The 24,796-nt window shown below is 41.6% G+C and overlaps 1 protein-coding gene across 1 annotated transcript in view; it reads left to right on the forward strand.

The window, feature by feature from the left end:
* The window catches only part of LOC136857934 (FMRFamide receptor), a 434,139-nt gene that overhangs the window by 260,967 nt on the left and 148,376 nt on the right, over positions 1-24,796 (forward strand). The window contains exon 2 of the mRNA XM_067137033.2: positions 3,556-3,907. Within this exon, the coding sequence (XP_066993134.1) occupies positions 3,556-3,907 (352 nt within the window). The remainder of the gene's footprint in view (positions 1-3,555; positions 3,908-24,796) is intronic.

Here is a 24,796-nt window from a genome sequence, read left to right on the forward strand (position 1 = left end):
ATTCAGATTACGAACACAGTCTAATACTTTATTTGCCTTCTTTAAAAGTTACACAAGTATCCAGTAATCGGGAGATAGTGGGTTCGAACCCCACTGTCGGCAGCCCTGAAGATGGTTTTCCGTGGTTTCCCATTTTCACACCAAGCAAATGCTGGGGCTGTACCTTAATTAAGGCCACGGCAGCTTCCTTCCCATTCCTAGGCCTTTCCTGTCCCTTCGTTGCCAAAAGACCTATCTGTGTCGGTGCGACGTAAAGCAAGTAGCAAAAAAAAAAAAAAAAAAAAGTTACACACGCCATTAAGAAACTGTAAACTAAGCAACAAATCCCATACTGTACTCAAGAAAATTGAAAGACGCCGGTATCACATCAATCACTACTGATCTGCATTTAGAGCAGTCGCCCAAGTGGCGGATTCCTTATCTGTTCTTTTCCTATCCTTTTCTTAAATGATTTCAAAGAAATTGGAAATTTATTGAACATCTCCTTTGGTAACTTATTCCAATTCCTAACTTCTCTTCCTATAAACGAATATTTGCCCCAATTAGTCCTCTTGAATTCCAAATTTATATTCATGTGATCTTTCCTACTTTTAAAGACACCACTCAAACTTACTCGTCCCGCTGTTACACGCGGCTGAAAGCTCTTCGTTGTGATCTTCGTATGCAACACCACACGACACTTTTGGCGTTTCCCCGTCATTGTTTACATTTGAATCACTAACTTTCAGCTTTTTCGATGCCTGGGTTTATCACCATACCATTGTCTGCTGTCCGTCTCACAACATTATCGAGGTCACTTTGCACGCCATCTCTCCACTAAACAACTTAATCGAGCAGCTCGTCTTCTTTCTCCCAAGCCTTCCCAGTCCAAACGTTGCAATATTTTTGTAACGCTACTTTTTTGTCGGAAATCACCCAGAACAAATCGAGCTGCTTTTCTTTGGATTTCGTCCAGTTCTCAAATCAAGTAATCCTGATAAGTGTCCCATACACTGGAACAATACTCTAGTTGGGGTCTTACCAGAGACTTGCAAGCCCTCTCTTTTGCATCCTTACTACAACACACTCATAACCATGTGCAGAGATCTGTACCCTTTATTTGCAGTCCCATTGATATGATTAACCCAATGAATATCTTTCCTTCTCCTAGGTACTTACAGTGATCCCCGTATGGAACTTTCACCCCATCAATGCAGTAATTAAAACTGAGAGGACTTTTCCTATTTGTGAAACTCACAACCTGACTCTTAAATCCATTTACAGTTGCTCACAATCTTGTAACTTATTTATTACTCTATACAGAATAACATCATCTCCAAAATGCCTTATCTCTGATTCCACTTCTTTACTCATATCATTTATATATAAGAAAACATGAAGGTCCAATAATACTGCCTTGAGTAATTCCCCTCTTGATTATTACAGGATCAGATAAAGCTTCGCCTACTCTAATTCTCTGAGATCTATTTTCTAGAAATATAGCAACCCATTCAGTCAATTTTGTCTAGTCCAATAGCACTCATTTTTGCCAATAGTCTCCCATGATCCACCCTATAAAATCCCTTAGACAGATCAATTGTCTAGAAAACGTAATCCACTGAACACCAACTGAACTACTTGTTATAAAATTCAAGAAAATATCACTACTCCCAGTTCCTACCAACAAGCACTAAACACCAATATATAAAAACCTAACCCCATGGCACTACAGCCCTTGTAGCCCGAAGGCCTGCAGATTATGAGGTGTCGTGTGGTCAGCACGACGAATTCTCTCGGCCGTTATTCTCGGCTTTTTAGATCGGGGCCGCTATTCCACCATCAGATAGCTCCTCAATTCTAATCATGTAGGTTGAGTGGACCTCGAACCAGCCCTCACGTCCAGGTAAAAATCCCTGACCTGGCCGGGAATCGAACCCGGGGCCTGCGGGTAAGAGGCAGGAACGCTACCCCTACACTACGGGGCCGGCAAACACCAATATATAAATTGATCTTCAAACAAAAGCCAGCGATCGCAAGTACCTACATTAACTGTACAGTCAACATATGGCACAAAAATACTTATTTTTGCCAAAACGAGTAAAATCTCTTCCAATTAGAGCCTCCGTGGCTCAGGCAGCAGTACGCTGGCCTCTCGTCGCTGAGTTCCGTGGTTCAAATCCCGGTCACTCCATGTGATGGTGGTCTGTGTTAGGCCTACATCATCTTTCAGTCAGGAGCTTGAATTGCTTCACTGCCAAAGTGTTGTGGTCCAAAAAGATCTGACACTTCTTTTTCTTCATCATAAGGAATGGAGTAAATTGTAGGGTCCAATTTTTAGCACTTTTGGTTTTTGTTGTTATCCCTTCAATGTTACACAAAGAGATATAAAAATCTGTTATATGGTCATATTTCTTTGTCACACCATCAGAAGTGGTGATCTAGAAAAAATGTGATCCTACAAGCCATGGTTGAAAGCTCAGGAAAACATGAAAGAGCTCTAATGATCATATTACACAAAACGCTGATGCTCCATTCCAGCAGGGTACGATAATGGCTTCAATTAGAGATTTGTTGGACAAAACAACGACTGTCATTACAGATAAGTCAATATTTCACGATAATGATTTTTTTAGAATTAAAAGTAAATAAAAATATAATTGAACTTTTAATTATTGTTTTGCTCAAGTGGAACATACCCTCCTTTTAATTACAGATTGAATTAAGGAATCATCAATACATAAAACATGAAACTTATATCATTATGAGAAAGCCTCATATACCGTACTGTATTTCAGCATGTGAAGTCCTCATGATTACTGGTGTGATTATTGTGCCAGCACAATATCCGGAATTAACTGGATTGAGGGAAGCCTCCGTGGCTCAGACAGCAGCGCGTCGGCCTCTCGCCGCTGGATACCGTGGTTCAAATCCCGGTCACTCCATGTGAGATTTGTGCTGGACAAAGCGGAGGCGGGACAGGTTTTTCTCCGGGTACTCCGGTTTTCCCTGTCATCTTTCATTCCAGCAACACTCTCCATTACCATTTCATAGCATTTATCACTCATTAATAAATCGCCTTGGGAGTGGCGACCCCATTGTAATAACAGCCTATATATGTTTCATTCATTTCATCTCTGACCCGGTCAATGACTGGAAAACAGGTTGTAGATTTTCATTTTCAACTGGATTGAGAAGGAAGAAACCTCAGTCTGTTAGTTAGGCACTGACCTAGTATACACCTGGAAATGACATGAGATCACAGTGAACTGTTTTAGAATAGTCGAGATAGAATTGAACCAATGTTTCCTCTCAGAGGTTCAATGCACCTCTCATCAGACTTTCAGACCAATGTGAAATTGGAGGCAGATCTGAGAAATGAACCCAGACCATGTCCATGGTCGAAGTTACCAAACAGAAATATAATGTTTCACCGTATACAACCCTCAATTAGCAGCATGCATTGTTTCTTTGTTTCTCTTCTCTCTCCGTTAGAATTGTGTTTTTATTATAGGCCACGGAGGGTACCCTATCATAAGAGATTAGGCTACTATTTCACGGCTATTTTTTGTGTTTCAGATGGAGGAGTGGGGCAACTACAGCAGTCCAGCAGCGACACGGCTCCCACCAGAAGACCTCCGTGCCAGTGAACATTTTCGCAATGCCTCACGATTTTGGATCCAGCGAGTGTTAGTACCTATCGTGGTGATCATTGGAGTGCTGGGAAACTTGGTGACTGTGGTGATATTGACACGTCGGCGTATGCGTAGTTCCACAAACATGTACCTGACGGCATTAGCCGCCTCTGATCTTCTTTACCTTGTGTTCATGTTCACAATGTCGCTAGAACATTACCCCAATATCCACCACCCCGCCTATTACTCCTACTGGGAGTACCGCCGGTTTGGTCTTTGGTTCACAGATGCCACCAGTAAGTTTATCAACATTACTAATAATGATATTTATCATATTTCATTTGCTTATCACTTTCCTGGCTGTAAATATTCTCCCAGTCTCTGAGAGCTTGAGGCTCAACATAATCACTACCTAACCATGTGACTTTTGCAAAAATGTTGACAATCTCACCTTGCACTGCACTACCATAACACTAATAGATGCCGGCTTTGGGGTGTTTTACATTCTGAGCGCCTTCAAAATAACTAATGCCCCCAATAATATTTATTTTTTGTGTATCTTGAAATTATTTTCAGACTCTTCTGACAATTACTCCAACCTATGAGTCTATATTAGCATCTAGCTCTACTGTTGCGTTCATTCTCCCCTTTCTGCAGGTTTAAAACATACACTATGTCTACGGTAAATGAATATAGTAGTTATTATTCTTTCCTTTAGGAAAGAAGCCCTATATTTAGGTCTTGATGAAAGAGTAAACGAGTTTATCACCAGATATGAGGCAACTATTTGAAATGAAGACCTAACATCACTCGTAAGTGGTACAATAATTATGTTATGAACTATAATTATATTTAATCCACATTGGGCATAAAAAGTTGTATTGTTGCTTGTCATTAAGTTTAATAAACAGACTATGAATACAGTATTAATTTTTATCACTGCCAGGGCTTTTTTTCTGGAAAAAGTGGTGCCGGAACTCACAGGAGGGAAATTAAGGAAGAAGACATGGGATTTACCGAACATTTAAGAAAGCATGTAATTTTCATCGAAACCTACTCTACTTACACTGAATTCAAAACAATTTCCAAATTTTTGACATATCATCCTCCTCGGTTCGTTTTTCTGATCTTGCTTTTTGTATCCATGGCTGAATGACGACCTTGTAACAACCAAGTTTTGACATACTTCGTTGAATCGAATACCGTCAAAGGAGGTCCAACAATTCTTATAAATAGTAATGAGGTAATGGTTTTCACTGACAAAGATGATCTTTCTGGAGTTACAATCAAGTTCATCTGAGAAAATCCCCTTTCACACTCACTTGAAGATATGGCTATTGTGTTGAGAGTCCTCCGAATCCAAGAAAGTTCCCTGGGTATTTCTTCTCTGAATTTCAGATGATCTCTGACGGCTCGAATAGCTTATTTTTCATTCAGTTGGAATCTTCTTGCCAGTGTGCCTATTTCTGCTTCTCCATACAGAATATTTTCTCTTGAGTTTGCTGGCCAATTTTTAGAATCCAGAACTCGTTCACATCTTTACAGTTCAGTGTCTTCTTCGAAAAGTAGTCTTTTCTGAAGAGAAGTTTGAAGTTGTTCATAGAAAGCATTCGGGGAGATTGGTGGATCATAAATTCGGTTTTTCTTATGCGATGGAACACCCTTAAACTGTAGATTTGCAGCTGCCTCAAGAGCTTTCTGATAGTATGGCCCTGGAACAGACCTCCTCTTCTCATAAATATCAACAAGACACTCAATCTTGCTGTGGGATTTGTAAAGATCAGTATTTCTCTCCTGCAGATCTAAGCTTAGTTCAGACAGTTCTTGCAAAGCATCACAAATTAATCCCAGATCCAAAATAAATTCCACAGAAGTTATTTTCCTGTGAAGAAGACCTTCAAAAGTGCATTTTTCCTTTCTGTCACAACCATCTTCTGATTTATCTCTTTCAAAATGAAGTACCAGTGCTTCAAAATCCTGCCAAACAGCCAAAACAATTACACTGACTGACAGAGCAAATGCAACACCAAGAAGGAGTGGTCAGAACTTTATGCCAATTGCAGGGTAGACTGACGTCACTGAGGTATACTCATGATGTGAAATGCGCCGCTGTGCTGCGCACGTAGCGAACGATAAATGGGACACGGCGGTGGCGAATGGCCCACTTCGTACCGTGATTTCTCAGCCGACAGTCATTGTAGAACGTGTTGTCGTGTGCCACAGGACACGTGTATAGCTAAGAATGCCAGGCCGCCGTCAACGGAGGCATTTCCAGCAGACAGACGACTTTACGAGGGGTATGGTGATCGGGCTGAGAAGGGCAGGTTGGTCGCTTCGTCAAATCGCAGCCGATACCCATAGAGATGTGTCCACGGTGCAGCGCCTGTGGCGAAGATGGTTGGCGCAGGGACATGTGGCACGTGCGAGGGGTCCAGGCGCAGCCCGAGTGACGTCAGCACGCGAGGATCGGCGCATCCGCCGCCAAGTGGTGGCAGCCCCGCACGCCACGTCAACCGCCATTCTTCAGCATGTGCAAGACACCCTGGCTGTTCCAATATCGACCAGAACAATTTCCCGTCGATTGGTTGAAGGAGGCCTGCACTCCCGGCGTCCGCTCAGAAGACTACCATTGACTCCACAGCATAGACGTGCACGCCTGGTATGGTGCCGGGCTAGAGCGACTTGGATGAGGGAATGGCGGAACGTCGTGTTCTCCGATGAGTCACGCTTCTGTTCTGTCAGTGATAGTCACCGCAGACGAGTGTGACGTCGGCGTGGAGAAAGGTCAAATCCGGCAGTAACTGTGGAGCGCACTACCGCTAGACAACGCGGCATCATGGTTTGGGGCGCTATTGCGTATGATTCCACGTCACCTCTAGGGCGTATTCAAGGCACGTTAAATGCCCACCGCTACGTGCAGCATGTGCTGCGGCCGGTGGCACTCCCGTACCTTCAGGGGTTGCCCAATGCTCTGTTTCAGCAGGCTAATGCCCGCCCACACACTGCTCGTATCTCCCAACAGGCTCTACGAGGTGTACAGATGCTTCCGTGGCCAGCGTACTCTCCGGATCTCTCACCAATCGAACACGTGTGGGATCTCATTGGACGCCGTTTGCAAACTCTGCCCCAGCCTCGTACGGACGACCAACTGTGGCAAATGGTTGACAGAGAATGGAGAACCATCCCTCAGGACACCATCCGCACTCTTATTGACTCTGTACCTCGACGTGTTTCTGCGTGCATCGCCGCTCGCGGTGGTCCTACATCCTACTGAGTCGATGCCGTGCGCATTATGTAACCTGCATATCGGTTTGAAATAAACATCAATTATTCGTCCGTGCCGTCTCTGTTTTTTTCCCAACTTTCATCCCTTTCAAACCACTCCTTCTTGGTGTTGCATTTGCTCTGTCAGTTAGTGTATATAGCTGGATGCAACCCACCGTGTGGACAGAATTCTTCCAATTTTTAAAATCTGCATCTCCAGTGTAGCTGCACATGACTGGAGCTGCCTTGCATACTTGGGAGAGGCATGATACATAACATAATTTGTCCATAAAACTCTTAAATCTATTGATGCCAAAAACCTCTTTCACAACATCATGTACTAATAATTCCAGTCTATGGCTAGCACAATGCCACAAAACAATGACAGGAAATCTGTCTTTGAAAAGTTTTGAAACTCCTCCACGTACTCCGAACATTACTGCGGCACCATCACACGTCACTGAAACTAAATTTTTCTTTAGAAAATCTTCTGTGAACCCTAGTGCTCCTATAGAAGACATCAAGCTTTTGTAAATTCCATTTGCTGTTACGTCATCTAACTGAATTAAATCAATGAAAAGGTTGACCGGTTCTGCCATTTTTATTTCATCAACAATGTAGGTGCGAACATATACTATCAGAACAGACTTTTGACTTAGAGTAGTTGATTCACCAAGAATAAGAGAGAAGTTGCTCTTTGAATAGGGGCTGCCTGGCCGAGGCGGTAAAGGCGTGCTCGCTTCGCCCGGAAGGACGTGGGTTCGAATCCCCGTCAGGAAGTCGTAAAATTTAAGAAACGAGATTTCCACTTCCGGAGGTGCATATGGCCCTGAGGTTCACTCAGCCTACACCAAGAATGAATACCAGGTTAATTCCTGGGAGCAAAGGCGGCCGGCCGTAGAGCTAACCACTCTACCCCCTCGCGTGCCGAGGTTAACAATGGTGGAAGCCTTTTCCTTCCACTCCTCCTAGGGCCTTCATGGCCTGTACGGAGGTGACTTTGCTTTTTTTTTTGCTCTTTGAATCAAGTACATATTTTATCAAGCTTGTTCTCATTTCACTGCCTATGTGGTTTACTATATTTATACAGGCATTACTTAAATGCAAAATTCTTCCCATATCAATTCTTGCAAATCAATTTCAGTTTCAAAATTGTAGAAAGACTGGTTCTTTTTTGCCACCTTATAAGCAGTACGAAATACTTTACAAGTAATTTCTTTTTCTCTCTCTAATGACTTTAGACATACTGTCTCTAAGTTTTTCTTTTTTTCCCCTTTTTCAGTTATTTTATTAGCACTTTTATGTCCAGCACTTTCTTTGTGATCAAAAATCATCTTCCCGAGAGATGTTATCTTCTGTTTACGATTTTCTCCATAAGCCAGAATTTCACAGTTTGATAGTCGCATACGTGCCCACATTCTTCTGTACACCTAAACTTCCAACATTTTTGCACACTGAGCAACCTAACTTGCCGTCATGAAAATACAACCAATCGTTTATCTTTACAAAATCGTTCTTTTGTTTTACAGTCCAACAACTAGGCCACAGACTTTGAAATTCACTTTGAACTTTACAGACCGTTATGGAACTCGTCGACACATCTGTTGCTTCAAGTTCCACACTTGAGTTTGATGATACTCCAGCTTGATGGACTGACGAACTGCTTGGGCAATTTTTGCGTTTGGTGGTAGGCACACAAAAATATTCTGAAATTCTTTTCATTCTCGCCACGTGGTTGACAGATTTAGGTTATGTCTATTGCCGCGTAAGAAGTACCGTAGTACAAACTACGGCTGAGAATGCAACAAACACATGCAATTATCTACCCGAACAACAGTACTCTATACTGAGGGCAATCCAAATGAAACGTAACTAGAACTGAGACCAATGGAGAAAACAGCTACAAAGTGAGCAAAGAAAGAACAAGAACGAATACCGGTACCTAGTGATGTGCGCGAATGACGCCTGGAATCGCGAGAATCGGTTCCTACGACTCCGCGGTCGCACTCAATGTCGCATGCGAGGAATCGGTTCCCGATGACGTCACGAGTGTTCCGGTCGCACTCAATAGAGTGAGTCTTCCGTATATAAGTGGAGTAAACTCGAACGTGTAATATTTACTATTTCTTTTGTATACAGTGAAATGTGTAACTGGTTGTCGTGAATGAATTATGCCACATAATGAAATAACAATTTACCCTGCTAGTCTGGAAATCACATTACACATTTCGACACTGGGTGTAGCAATCGGCATTGTTATTATGCTCATACTGTATTTTCCTAATGTGGTTTTCAATTATCGCTAGTATAAACGTATAAAATATGTGGAATTAAGTCACATTTTTAATGAGTATACAACTTGTTTCCTAACATACTGGCTTCCGTTGCATTTAATTTTCAATGAACATACCGTACCACTGTCGGGTTCACTGGCTGAATGGTCAGCGCTGAGGCCTTCGGTTCGGAGGGTCCCGGGTTCGATTCCTGGCAGGGTGGGGGATTTTAATCGCCTCCAATTAGTTCTTTTGGCCCAGGGACTGGGTGTTTGTGTTTGTCCCAACATTTTCCTCTTCATATTCAGACAGCACACTACACTACCATCCACCGCAGGAACACGCAATAGTGATTATATCCCTCCACATAGGGTTGGCGTCACGAAAGGCATCCGGTTGTAAAACAGGGCCAAATCAACATGCGCGATACAGTTCGCACCCGCGACCCCATAGGTGTGGGAAAAGTTGTAGAAAAATAAGAACATTTCATACTACTACTAAATATTATTATGAGAAACTCTCAGAATTACTATTTTTCTTTTCATCACTGCTTAACATTAGTTAAGGTTGTCTCCTTAGTACAATTGTATTTTGTAGAAAGAGTACTGTTATATTATGTCATAATCCCCGTACAAGTTTTGATTTAATACAATTTGAATAGTTTCAAACAGAGGATCATAGTTTCTGATGAAACTACAGTCGCATTAGAGTATATAACTCCAGGAAACTACAATAAAAGCAGGCATGGCTTGTAAACAGACCTGGTTGTAAACCAAAACGAACTCACATTATAGAACACATTCGTGCTGCACGTGTTTACGTATCTGCATCATAGATGGTGCCAAAGAGAATGAGTAAGAGATGACTCTCAACGTTATTTTGCACTTCTGTACGCAACGGCTGCGCAAAGATCGCCAGGAATTGCACAATAGCGCCTCTAGTGAGCACAGGGCTGAACTAAAATTACCGGGCGGGCGATTTAAATCGTTTAGCGCGCGGAGGGTCCCCAGGTTCTCGCCGCCCCCCGCCCCCTCTTAAATATTATATTAAATATATTTTTGTTCTTTTTTTTCCTCACATTTTTTCTTTCATTTCCTTTTCTTTCTTTCCTTCCTTGTTACCTTTTTCTGAAATACTGCATTCTGAACAACAATACACCTGGAGGTTGGCCTGTGCTTTATTATTATTATTATTATTATTATTATTATTATTATTATTATTATTATTATTATTATTGTTATTAATAACTTTTGCTGGAGAAAAGAAGCTTACCAGCTTGTGCTGCTTATTATAATTATTTGATTTATGGAGTTATATTTTACTTTTACTAATTCACAAAGCCATGAAGGATGGGAGTGACTGGCCTTGCCTGTGCTGCTTTTGTTTGTTTCTGCTGAGGAAAATGGAAGCTAACTCACAAAGGGAGGAAGGAAGTGACCAGAAGGTGAGTGGGATTGGCAATCCCTATCTCAGATTAAGACCTATGATAGAAATAGGCACTAACATCCCCTCGTACATCAGTCCTCTTTAACACTACTTAAGCCAACCGTAACAGTCAATAGTATCAAGATATGCCACTTATGCAGGAAATAAAATATAAATACAATGTAAGAAAGAAAACCATACACAGGAACCACAATGATGAAAGGAAACACTCATATGATAAGGAGGGAGTTTGTAGGATTCAAAGATAAATTGAAATGAAACATGATCTTTTGGTTTATGGAGCTATATTCTACCTACTATCCACAGTGTTACAGGTATAAAATTGTGTAGAAATTTGCACAAAATAATCTAATCTCATGACATTACATTCAGCAGTGTTAATCATCAATTAATATTCATCAGCCAGAAAACTATGCAATACAACACAAATACAAAATCATTCATTTAGGAAAGAAAGACTGGAACTGACAAGTTACAACATAATACTTTTCTCTCTTATTGCAGTCTAACGTTGCACTGACATTGCAAAAGTTTTCAGCAACACCATTTGTATTTTCCCAAGGAACTTACTATATGATACATCTTTCAGTCTGTCAAAAGAGGCACCTAGGGCCACACACTGAGAAATATTGAGATTTGTACTTCTTTTGCATCTACTAGAGGATGGCAAATCTCTGGCAGAGTAGTGTTTGAAGAAACCAAGACATGATAGCACATACTCTGTTCCTACATACTGCACCAAAACACAACATATCATTCAATCAGTCATCTGCATTTAGATGATAAACAATGTCAAGCTACAAAATTGAATGCATCCCGTGTATTCATTGATCTGCACTATTTACAATACTTAAAAATGTTCTATTTTATGTGACAGTAGGATATATCTAAATTTTTCTGCTACATGGAAAAAGATGGAATCATGAATATGTTTGTGGGTTTAAAAGACAAGAGAGCGCTTACAGATTCTGTGATTGTTCCCTCTTACAACATGCAGGAAGTACAAATAATGCTTCCTTTCAGTCCATCCGCAGGAGAGGAGTTCCAATAAATGGACAGAAATATGTAGCATCAGGATCTACGTACAATAATATGGCAGCTGATCCAGCACAAAACATTATCATGCCAAGTCACAACATAGCTCCGCCTATTAAGAGCTATGTCCAAGGAATTGTATGCTAATTTAGTACAGTATTATGAACAATATGCTGCTACTTCCACAACATTATGGTGTGCAAGGGCCTTTGCTGTGATCTAGACGAAATGCCTGTTGAAGACAGTGGAAACTCACTTCAGACAGTGCCATTAGTACCTACTGTATATCGAAGGCGGAAATCTATGTTGGTGGTTGCAGAGTAGGCTGATCTGTGGTCTGACAGCATGCACTCCACCCGGCCAACCAAGTGGGGAGCCTGGCACAAGTAAGCGGACACAATGCCAAAATTCAATTAAGGGCTGCGTGGTTGCCCACCCCCTACCCACAGGGGGACAATTATGATAAGGCTAGTTTCTTTATGTTGCACTGACACAGATAGGTCTTATGGCGACGATGGGACAGGAAAGGCCTAGGAATGGGAAGGAAGCAGCTGTGGCCTTAATTAAGGTACAGCCCCAGCATTTGCCTGGTGTGAAAATTGGAAACCACAGAAAACCATTTTCAGGGCTGCCGACAGTGGGGTTCTAACCCACTATCTCCTGGATGCGACCTCACAGCTGTCCGCTCCTAACCGCACGGCCAACTTGCCCAGTACTATGATAACGAATGTTTGTAGAACTGTTACCATCACATCAAGTGAATGGGTTACCAACATCACAAAATTCACAAATATTAATTTAGTTACTTGGACATTGCATACATACCAGTACATACTTTTGTATAGGAGGATGTGCATATAAACTGCAAATAAGAGAGGAGAGAGCATAATATATTTCCTGTGTTCTGATGAGAAATGTTCTCCAAAATACAAGATTTTCAGTGAAACCTCCTTTGGTAGAAATGGATGCTTAACCAAAACTATGACTTCTTTACACAAATCATTCACTCAATATCACATGACACTTCCACTTCAGTATTTGAATATTATCATACAAATGATGATCTCATATAAAGGAACAGACTATGAGTTCAGTAAACCACATGTTTGAAAGGTTCATTGCTCTTGAAAATAACTCCACATTACAGTTTTTCACTTCCCATTTAGCAGATATGTTTCATGCTGTACTTAATCTCTGTATAATAATATTAATAGTAATACTAATATTAATGATAATAATACATGTCCCATGAAGTTTAAATAAAGTGTTTGATTATATAATAACTGTAGGGCAGGAATTTATAAAAGTCATTATGAATGCAATTAAGACAAATGGGGGTCTGAAACATGCAGATGTATGGCATATTTTGAATTACAACACTGAACATGAACTTAACATTTTTCCACCTTTATGAACAATTATAATGATGTTCTGGGCTTCATAATGATCTCATTTTTTTGCCTATGAGGCTCATACACCGATTCATGGCAACGATGGAATGGGCCTCAGAAGGATGCATCTGTGGCCTTAATTACGGTATGGCCTTAGTATCTGCCTGCCTATTGCAAAGAAGGGAAACCATCTTCAAGATAGCTGACAGTGGGGTTCAAACCCACCACTGCCCAAGAGCAATTTCATAGATACATGACCACACTGCACAGCCTACATGTTGGGTGTTTTGTAATACAAAATTAAATATATTGCTAAACAATCATTAGCATTCATAAACTGAAATTGCTTAATTTGAATGTAAAATTAACAATAATAACATTAGCACCAGTGTTCTCCCCAGAAATGTTTGTCAGGCGGGTGGCAAGAATGAGTAGCCGGGTGGGGAATACTACGTAAAACTTCAATATGAATATAAATTTCAATTCGTTCCCCTCAGGGCGTTAACAATAATATCAGACAGGTAAATATTAACTGCACAATTGAACTATTTGAATGTTATTATCATGAACAAGTTATAACAGAGTACGTTGAACGTCTAGTGTTCTATTGCTCCTTCCAAATCATGTAACACTGGACTTAGGCCTCCAACTCTGTTGCTGTGGACATGTGGACTGCCATACAGGTTTGTGATGTCATACGGAATAGAGGGCTCGCATGCGATTCCACGCTAATCCAGACCCCTGCTCGCGACTACATAGTGGTCAAGCTAAACATTTGATCTCCAATGTAACTGATGCAATTATGGTAATGATTTATCAATTAAATTGGCAGATTTACAGTATTTATAGGTGAATTTGGAGCACCCAATGACTCAAATGTGTACCTATTAATAATATTATGTAATTAGCATGTATCTAGGTTTAGTCAAGCAGTCTCTAAAACCGGCAGGGTGGTGCACCCATTAGAAAGGTCCTAGGGAGAACACTGAGCACATAAATACCAATTAGTGAAACAACAATTACAGTCCACAGGCTGAAGAGAATAAGAAATTACCTCAATAGTTCTTCATAATAACAACTCTTTACAATTAATGACATCCACTCAGGAAGGGAAGATTTCTTTCTAAGGGTTATATATCACTGTCAGCACAGACGAGCGATGACTCATTAAAAGTTTATTCGTAGTAGCAGCAGGCGTGGAGATGGTGGTGGCAGCAACAGCACCGGTGACAGTAGTAGTAGTAGTAGTAGTAGCAGAGGCAGTAGGAGTGCAGGTGGTGGGAGCAGCAGTCATAGCAGCTGAAGGCCTTGGCCGAGGACCAGACTCGTGTTCAGGCACACCTACATGCACAAGAAAAACCAATAAGAATGGTACCATTTTTTCCTCCTCTACTACAGTGAATGCAGGGTATTGATTTTCAAATCTCATAATGTCATTCATTCATAAACATGTATTATGGTTCTTATGGTCCCTCTATGGTTCTTACAGTAGGCAAAACAGCAATAAAATTACATTGAGCATATGATATTTTCCACCTAAATATTAAGCACATGAATACATTAACAGTAACTGTATTGAGAGATGTCATAGAACTGTTTTTGCTCCATTCATGTTCAGTTGAACTTAAGGAAGAAAACCTAATTGTACTTGCACATTTTATATTCACTGAGTCCAGAAAAGATCCACTACATGCTGAGAGGATGTTGGAAATAAATTCAAAATGGTACATTCAAATGTTAGAAATTCCCCATCCCCTCCCCCCATGGGCCTGGTTCACCTCTGCTTAGCCAACCCGGTCACTCCAAGCACCCCCAGGGTCACCTGTGCAGACACCAAGTCAACGTAGATCACTGACCAGAACTCCTGACCTCAAACCATCCTCTAAATGAAGAGTGGACACTGCAGTTCAGCACATAATGAAAGCCATCAAAATAGTGAAAAATAAAGAGCCTGTAGTTCTGGGAGGTGACCTAAGTTGTAGAGTTAATAAACCATATCAAAAGACAATGATTATACTATAAATAATAAATGATGAAGGATACAAAGTAATCAACAACTCAATGGAAAAGATATATATAGCCCTAAACAGTACAGTACCACTGACTTAGTTTTTGTGAAAGGCGCCATTGTATGGATTCTAGTGCAACAGATTATGTACACAGATCCGGGAAACATGATGGTAACAAGCAGGTAAATACTAAACAATGTCTTGTCACAAAATAAAGTAGGAATTCATGATGGCAAAACAACTTCAGATACTATTAAACAGTGGGGTGGAGTATTACAGGGTGATCTATCAGTCCGCTTCTATTCAATATCGCCACAGCAGACGTTACAGAAATAATTCTTAACGCAACCAAATTGTACTTATACGCTGATGACCTAGATATAGGTTCTAACAACAAAGATTATCTTCAAGCAACTATGGTCAGCCTTGAAAAATATTCTGAAGACAACAAACTTAAAATTAACCTGGACAAAACGGTACAAATCGTTTTAGGATAAAGAGGCAGTTAAGATAGTGATCTCATTTAAATACCTCGCCTTCACAATACAGGCAACGTAAAGCCATTGATGGATTATAACAAGGAATAACATTTGCACATGTGTGCACTATTTTGTGAATAATAAATGTTAGGTATTTCAGCTACACTCTGCCTCAAAGAAATGTACACATTTCAACTTACAGGTAAGGCAAGCTCAGGTATGACAGGCATTATAGTCAATTTCAGTATGAGAAGCGAGGTTCCCCCCTCATCTGGCACTGATGAATTTATGATCATTACCTCTGGAGAGCAATTTGAAATGAATCGCAGGAAAATGTGATAGGTCACAGTACCGGTACTGTGAACAATAATAATAATAATAATAATAATAATAATAATAATAACAACTACTTACTTCTTTCCGGGACAGCATCTTTATACAGCATCTTTGATAGGGGTCCTGGATAGCTGGAGTGACGAACGTGCCTCGAACACACAGTGCGGTTCCTCAGCTGCTTCGGGGGAAGCTGCCGCAACCGTTCGACCCCCACAACGTCCAACCACTCTCTGCAAATGTTAGGTCTAGCAACAGGGAAATGATGAAATAAGATTCCCTGTTGCCGGCCTTCTTCGCTATCTGTGTACATTCCACAGATCTGACACTTTTCGTGCACGGTCTGAGACATGAAAAGAAATAGAAGAAAATAATTAAGGACACTGTAATCAGCTTATATTTTTACTGTTAATATCAATACTATCAAAACGATAGTGGCTTATCAGACATAATATAACATTACATCAACTGAATTTTAAGGTGTCTGTTTCAAGTAGGCTTATGTAACTATCATACCAACCACCATGCAAAAAGGTAATAAAAAGGTGACAGTCAAAAATAATAAAGGTACATTCTTGGGAACAGAAGCAACTATCAGTCATCAACTTATTAACTTACTTAAGGATGCTTACCTCAAATATCTTGTACTTTTTCTTCAAACACGCAAACGAAGATAATAGATATACGCATCCAAATCAAAGTGAAGCAAAATGTCACAAACGTCTTGTCTTGTCTTGTCTTGATCGTATAATTTAATGGGCTTCGCTTGGGAGCGGTATACCCAGCCACGCATCCTCTAAACAAACCCAAAAGATGGAGAAGATGAAAAGGACTATGTAGAATGTAAAAAAAAAAGGGAATAAGGAATTCAACTACATATCTACCACACAGGAAAAGCACAAGGACACAAGGTACTAGACTTCACGCCAGAGTGACCGATACTTGGCGACTTCTACCAATCACAAACAAGACCAGGTCGACACATAAGGGGAAAAGGAAAAACAACAACACCGAACCTACAGTAAACAATTAGTGTCATGAAGGAAATTCGAGAGGGCAATTACCGTAGTAGGCGTGGGATCGAGTATCCAACACGTCAATTGAGTGGGTAACGCGAAGTGTGTACTAAAAAAAGGTTGTAACCATTTACGCCTACTAATTTCGAGTAACGGACATTGAAAAAGTAGATGATTAATGGTAGCAATCGACGTTCGACACTGACAGAGGTTAGACGCGACCAACTTCATCCGAAATAATTGATCCGGCGTGCACATGTGGTTAAGCCGCAAACGGACAAGATTCGTAATATGACGTCGAGTATAAGGATGTTTCGTAAACCACGGAGAACGTGGGACATTCGGGAGAATTGTGAATAAGTTCCGTCCTTTTCGACACGCGGGGTTACTCCACTCAGTCTGCCAAATCTGTCGTAGGGTCTCGCAACAGCCGCTCCAAAATTCCATGTAGGGCAACATCAAATAAAACGCCACACCCTGACCATGCGCAGCAGCCTGGGCTAAGCGATCAGCCTGTTCATTACCAATGATATGGGAATGACCCGGAACCCAGAGAAATTTAATCTGTTTACCGCGTTGATGAAGATCGAAACAAATTTTTCTGAGATTCTGAATGTACCAATGAGAGCGGTGAGTGGGATTGTGTAAAGCCTGAAGTACACTCAAGGAATCAGAAGCAATAGTAGCAGTTTCGAGGCGGGAGTACTTAACGTATAAGAGGGCTTGACGGATGGCGAAAGCTTCAGCCGTAAAGATAGAAGTCTCCGACGGGAGGGAGAATTGTTTACCTAGGACAAGATCTGGGGAGAAAAAGGCCGCCCCCACACCTGGGGGGGTACCAATTTTGGACCCATCCGTATAGAAGACTGGTGCTAATGTGTGAACATCCTGTGCCAAAATGTGATGGACATATTTCCGAGCACTTTGTGTCCGGGCCGGGCCAAAAGATGGGACCTCCCCTGACGTGGGGAGTATCATGTCAGGGACATAGTAGTTTGCCTGAAAGGGAAAGATGTAGTTAGCTGTGGACGGGTTACGCAGAATACTGTAGAGTTGCGAAGATAGCTAAATTTCCAATAAGCCCAAGCCAACGCGGGGAATCTGTGTAACGGAGTACCCATATCGTGATAATAGCGAACGAGTAAAGATAATTTAGGGATGAGAGGGTGAGAGTTTAGAGATAAAGTCCTTAGAAGAAACTTGGTTGCTAGCAATTTTCGCCGCAGATTTAAGGGGAATTCCGCAGCTTCAACCAGGGTGGCATTGTTGGGGGAAGATGGTAGAGCCCCAAGACAAAGTTTAACAAACTGTACTTGCAGTGAATCCAAGTGATTAAGTTTGGTCTTGGCCGCCGTGTCGATAAACCCCGAGCCATAATCCAAAGACGATCGAAGAATGTTACGATATAACAGAAGCATCGTACTAGGATCGGATCCCCAAGATCTATGTCGTAGGGCAACAAAGAGTGATTTTTTTGGAAAGGACTTATCCACCAGGTATTTGATGTGAGAGTGCCATAGTAATTTCCGGTCAAGGTAAATACCAAGATATTTAGTAGACTGGACTATCGGGATCGAAAACCCTTGGAAGCGAATAGGCGGGTGATCTGTACGCCGAGCCCAAGAGAAAATCATCGCACGACATTTGGCAAAAGATACCTCTAAGTTATGATCATGGAGCCACTTTCCAAAATCCAGTAACGTCAGATGTAATGACTTATAAACCTCGTCAAGTTGTGGAAGACTGAGATATATCACGAGATCGTCAGCAAATTGAATCATACGTGCTCTGCGTGTAATAATGTTCTCGAGGGACATCGAATAAATTGAGAAAAGAATAGGACTTAAAATATCCCCCTGAGGGAGCCCCGTAGAGGTCAGGCGTGCTGAGATTTGTGGGAAGTGTTTGAGTTGAAGTGATCTGTGCCTGAGCATATTCAAAAGGAGATTAATAAAGAGCGGCGGAAACTTATAATTTAGCAATTTTTGGAGTAAAATTTTTAGGTCAACATGATCATATGCTCCCCGTAAGTCAAAGAAAATTGCCAACAAAGGTTCCTTCCGACAGCGTGCTAAACTGATATCTGTAACCAAAAGATGAATGGCATCAGAGGCAGAACGACCCGGGAGGAAGGCAAATTGATATTTTGGTAACAGGTTATAAAAATCGAGAGACCATTTGAGGCGTTCCAGAAGAATTTTTTGGAAAAGTTTCCTAAGGCATTGGCCCAGGTAGATACCCCGGTAACTATCAGTGAGGAGAGGATTTTTACCTGGTTTCAACAGGGGTACGAGATAAAAATCATTCCATGTGGAAGGGGTTCGAGCCGTCTCAAGGCAATGATTGAAAATGTGAAGTAAATGTTGCCTAGCTAGAAGGGGGAGTTGCTTTAATACGGAATACGAAATCGCATCCCGTCCAGGTGTCGAATTGTTGGAAGTATTGATAACCAGATTTAATTCGTCTATGTCAATTGGGCTCATGAGCGACGAAAAAGTATTGGAACTAGGAGGGATAACGAAACCATACTGAGGGTCTACCGAATCTGGCGTGAGGTGATGAAAAAAGTTAATCAAAGCATCCATATTGAAATGTATAGTAGACGGTGGATTAAGGAGGCGGTTCGATAGACCAGCGATTGCTCTCCATATATGTTTGGACGGTGTCTGCCTATTTAACGAGGCAATGAATGTTTTCCAAGCTCGGCGGCGTTTATCATTAAAAACCTTTTTCGATTGTGCTACTATGACTTTATAATGTAAATAAGATTGGAACGTACCCAAACGTCGAAAAGAGCGCAATGCTGCTTTCCGGCGTGATATTAAGGCGGTGCATTCCGCGTCCCACCAGCGAGCATAAACTATAGATTTAGGTGGGAAATATGGTTGTAGTGGATGGTAGAGATCGAGATATTCAGTGATAATAGCTGTGAAGGAACTGTAGGACACCGGTTGACCTCCTAAGGCTGCAAACTTGTGGGCTAAAAAATGTTGAAACTGAGAAGAATTGAAGTTGCGCATTCGTCTGCTTACTTTAACCGGGGGTTGAGCGGCGGGGAGACCGTCAGCCAACCCAATAAAGATAGGGAAATGGTCACTGGAATGGGTGTCCTTGACGACCTCCCATTCCACACGGTGCGCCAGATTACTCGAACAGATAGTTAAGTCCACAGCACTTTTATTTGTAGAAGGGGGCGTAACGCGAGTAGGTGACCCATCATTCAAAATCCGTAAATGATGTGATGCCGCTAATTTAGCTATTTTATTGCCCTTAGGGCACGAAACGTCACATCCCCAACTCCGATGGTGCCCGTTTAAATCGCCCCCCAGAAGAAAGGGGTGCGGCAGGTGTGAGAAAAAGGTCGCCCAATCAGCATAAGTGCCTTGAATTCTCGGGGGGCAATAGATGGAAATAAAATGGATGTTGTTGATCACAATGGCGACCGCCTGTGTACCAGGTATTTTATACGTTAATGATACCGACGAGTATGATAGGCTGTTATGGACCAAAATACACGCCCCGTCAAAACCATAATTGTCATGACGAATAACAGTATAATGGGGTATATGAAAATGTTTGGCCGGAGCCAACCAAGTTTCACTAAGGAAAATGATATGAGGTTTGTAAGAATCAATAAGTAAGAATACTTCATGTCTCTTGTGAACTACGCTCCGTGCATTCCACTGAAGAATGATCATGTAACGATATAATTGATACTAATGAATGGAGTAGTGACTGAACTTCCTCTTGCATGGTGAGGAGCATTTTAGACCATTTAGCATCGTTTTCAGCCGCCCGGGCATAGGCAGAGAGTTTGTTTGAAACAGCTGTAATGGTAGCCGATACCGGGTTCGAGGCCCGGGAACTGTCTTGCTTTGAGTATACAGTAGAATCTACATGCCTGGAAGTGGCCGGGAGGTTCGTCCCCGATATGGAAGGTATAGGATGTATAGCAGTGGTGACAGAGGGAGGCTGTTTGAGAAGAGCACGATATCCCTTGACATCGTAACCTGGCGAACGATCCGGACTAGGTGGAGGCGATGAAACAACCGCCGTAAATTTTCGCTTTCTCGGCTGCTGGGGTTGAGGAAACGACGAAGTGCTCGGAAGCGGAGGAAAGTTGTGTAAGGTCAAAAGGGGATTGAATCTATTGGCTGTCGGAGTAAAAAAGGACTCTGAGGATAACTGAGGGACGGCCAACGCCTGCTGTTTTTTCAGTTCCTGTTGCCGTTTTTGTTCTGGGCATTGAAGTGAACCTACGGAATGTTCTCCGGAACAATTGAGACAACGGCGGGTAGAATTCTTACATTCTGTAGTTTCATGTTCATGTGCGCAATTAGCGCATCGAGGGTGTTGAGCCCTACAGTTTTTTCTGGTGTGGCCGTATCGTTGGCATCGCCGGCAAATCGTCGGCTGGAAAACAAATGGTTCGACCTGGGTACGAACTCGGTAGACGGAAATGAAAGCAGGGAGAGTCTGGCTACGAAACGTGAGTCTAATGGTACCAGTGGGAATGTAACTGACGCGGCCATCCTGAAAGGAGCGTCTGTTCATGCTCTGTGCTTCGACTAATGGGGCAGTTGATTCAGCAACCTTACAAAGTTCCTCGACCGATAAATCTTTATCAACCCCTCGAATAACGCCTATCTTATAGATTGACGCAGAAGGAATAAACGCTTTAAGGTTTTTTTCCTTTAAAATAGGGTTGGTGAGAAAATCGTTAGCTTTTGTTCGTGAATTAAACTCAATTTGGATCCTATGGCGACCTCGCCGAGCAATTTGAGTAACACCCTCAAATTTACGATCATAAAAAATTTTTCCCAAAGCCATGGGATGGATGCTGCCCAATTTCTTACCGTCAGCAAGGGCCTCCACAAATACCACGTAGGGTCCCGTATGTGTCTCATCATATGTCTGTGTGTCAGGTTTCAGCGAATACACATCAACTTTAGGAGAGGGAGCACGGTTACTATCAGGTGGGGGTGGGTCATTTAACACGAGGGTGTTATCCAAAGAGAACTCACGACTATCTACCTCAATTGACTCCTCCTCCATACGCTGTCCCCCACTCGACTCCGCCATGAGGTAAGGAGCGAGTTGAGAAATTAATACATATAGTTACAAGACTCCCACACCACTCCCAAGGAAGCGAAGAAACTTGAACACCTTACCAACACCGAACCTACTCGCACACTAAACCGATTAATACGCTAGCACCGAGAGTCACGTCCACTCGCCACCGGGAACCAGCGCGAACTGTCACAAACGTCAAAAACGTGGTCGTCCCACGTGGTCCAAGGTGTCAAACTCAAATCGACCAATAGCAATCGGAAGATGTTTCTACCAATAGGAACTGCCGTATTCGTCACGTGGGCTATGGGTGAGTGACGTGATGTACAACAGCGCGCTCACAAGAGTGGAGGGCGAAAGTATTCAGTCTGAGCTGGGCCCTCGGAAGGGTAGGACCTATGCGGGTGACATACCCATGGATGGTGCTACTAGTTCCTCGGAATCGATTCCGAAATCGGGTACCCGATTCCCCAGGCATATGGAATCGATTCTTCGCGATTCCAGTCGCAACCCATCACTACCGGTACCGTATATTCATGCTGCCCGCAAACCGGAAGAATGTTTTCGATTTCGATTGATTTCGATTCTCGAAATAACAAGGCGATATGCGATATTTCCTTTTCAATTAAGGTTATTTAGCGCGGGAACAGTAAAAATAATATTTTTAAAATTCCTTAACCTGAACAAAACTTCATATTTGAAGTCTAAATATTTTTTAGAGATTTGTATCCACGAAGAGGTTCCGGAACGCTGTTCCGGTGCGTTCCGCCAGAAAAAAGCCCTGATCACTGCTAACAACATTCTTTGCTATAATAATGAAATACTTTTATCATGTTGTTCAGAACTGTAAGTCAACATAAAAATATTTCTTTAAAACCCAATAGAGGAATTCACTTTTAAAGGGACAGAACCCCCAATAAATCTTACAAAGTCTGTGCCTCTGACAAGATTACTTTGAAAAACCATACCATCCAAAAATATACTATTAAATACTAACTTTTCACAGTTTCATGGAGACTCCAGTAATGCACATGTACACAATTACAACTGAGGCAATTTTGTATGATTAGGACAGTTTCCATTGCTTTTCTCACTGAGCCAGAAAGAGCCAAGGCTATTAAAATATGCACATCAACCAACCCTACGACCGACACATTTGTATCATTCATAACAGAGGTGGTGGTGGTGGTGGTGGTGGTGATTATTGTTTTAAGAGGAAGTACAACTAGGCAACCATCCACTATATTCATAACAGAACTGGCTGAATGAGGAATGGCATTACCAGCATCACTCGTACCTCAGTCACTGTCACATTGTCAAAGCTAAGGATGAGATTGAGATGGGTCAATGACAGTAACAAATTTGGTCTAGCCCATACCAGAAGACACAGTGCACTGTAAACACTACATTTCACCAGAAATTGATCTAAACTTCAATTACAAAACATGAGAGACTTTTTAAGAGCAAGTCAGTTTGTAGTTTTTTGTGGTGATTCATATTGTGGCCCTAGCCATAGGACCAGTTTTACATATACTTCAAACAACAGAGATGTGATTTCTCATTTCAAAAATCCTACATTTACTAGTCATATTTCAAATTGAATCCACTTTGGGGAGAAGCTAGTGATGATGTTACTCTGTTATCATGTACCTTCCCAACTACACATCTATACTACTAATATAAAGGCAGACAAGATTGTTCATCAGCTCCTAGTAATCGTCAAACCAAACAATGCCAGAAAGATAGAAATCAATAACATATCAGTATGACCAAGAGAGCAACATTCTATCGCCATCTTTCAATCTAGCCAAAGTCCGGCTCCATGACTAAATGGTCACAGGGTCCTGGGTTCGATTCCCGGCAGGGTTGGGAATTTTAAATTGGTTAATTCCACTTACACGGGGGCTGGGTGTATGTGTCATCTTCATCATCATTTCATCTTCATCATGATGCACAGGTCGCGTATGGGCATCAAATCAAAAGACCTCCATCTGGCAAGCCAACTTGTCTTCGGACACTCCCGGCACTAAAAGTCATACGTCATTTCATTTCATTTTTTACTCTAGCCAAACTAGATTTATCTCTGATTAAGCATTAGTTGGAAAAAAGCAGGTGCATTTTAATGAATTACAGGTTGAACGGAGTACGAACTTTGGCCCTGCCATAAAACGTTGGCTGCTGGAAATGATGAAGAACTGTATCCGAGAATGTAGGATCCCTAAATCCTGGAGAAAGACTACTCATGCACCTATCCCTCAACCAGGCAAATATCAGAAGGATTACAAATGCTGTAGGCTTATTTCCATGCTATGTCATATCTGAAAGGTGTTGGAAAGGCTCATCCTTCAAAGAGTGATTGGAAGATAGAACTGCTTCTCATTCCACTGCAAGCTGGCATTATTCTACACGTTACAAGTGTTTCATCTGACACAGTACATCAAGGATTGTTTCAAGAGATTTTTTAAAAATTATAAATTATAATCATAAAGAGCAAGTCAGTTTGTAGTTTTTTTGTGATTTCTCATTTCTAAAATCCTGCATTTAATAGCCATAATTCAAATTGAGCCCACCATGGGAAAAAGCTACTGACGATGTTACTCTGTTCGTAGATCTTTCTGCAGCCTATGACACTGTTAATCATAGACTTCTTTAATAAAAATTTATGGTATCACTACAGACTTTCAGCTCATCTCTAACATTAGAAATCTTCTCCTGAAATGTAGATTCTTTGTGGAATTTCAGGACCGAAGAAGCACATGCAGGTCACAGAAGAATGGTTTACTTCAGGGCAGTGTGCGTGCAACATTGGTATTCAATATCTATGTTAAGAAGAAGAAGAAGGAGAAGAAGAAGAAGAAGAAGAATAGCA

Source organism: Anabrus simplex, chromosome 1, assembly GCF_040414725.1.
Source record: "Anabrus simplex isolate iqAnaSimp1 chromosome 1, ASM4041472v1, whole genome shotgun sequence".
NCBI classification, from domain to species: domain Eukaryota; kingdom Metazoa; phylum Arthropoda; class Insecta; order Orthoptera; family Tettigoniidae; genus Anabrus; species Anabrus simplex.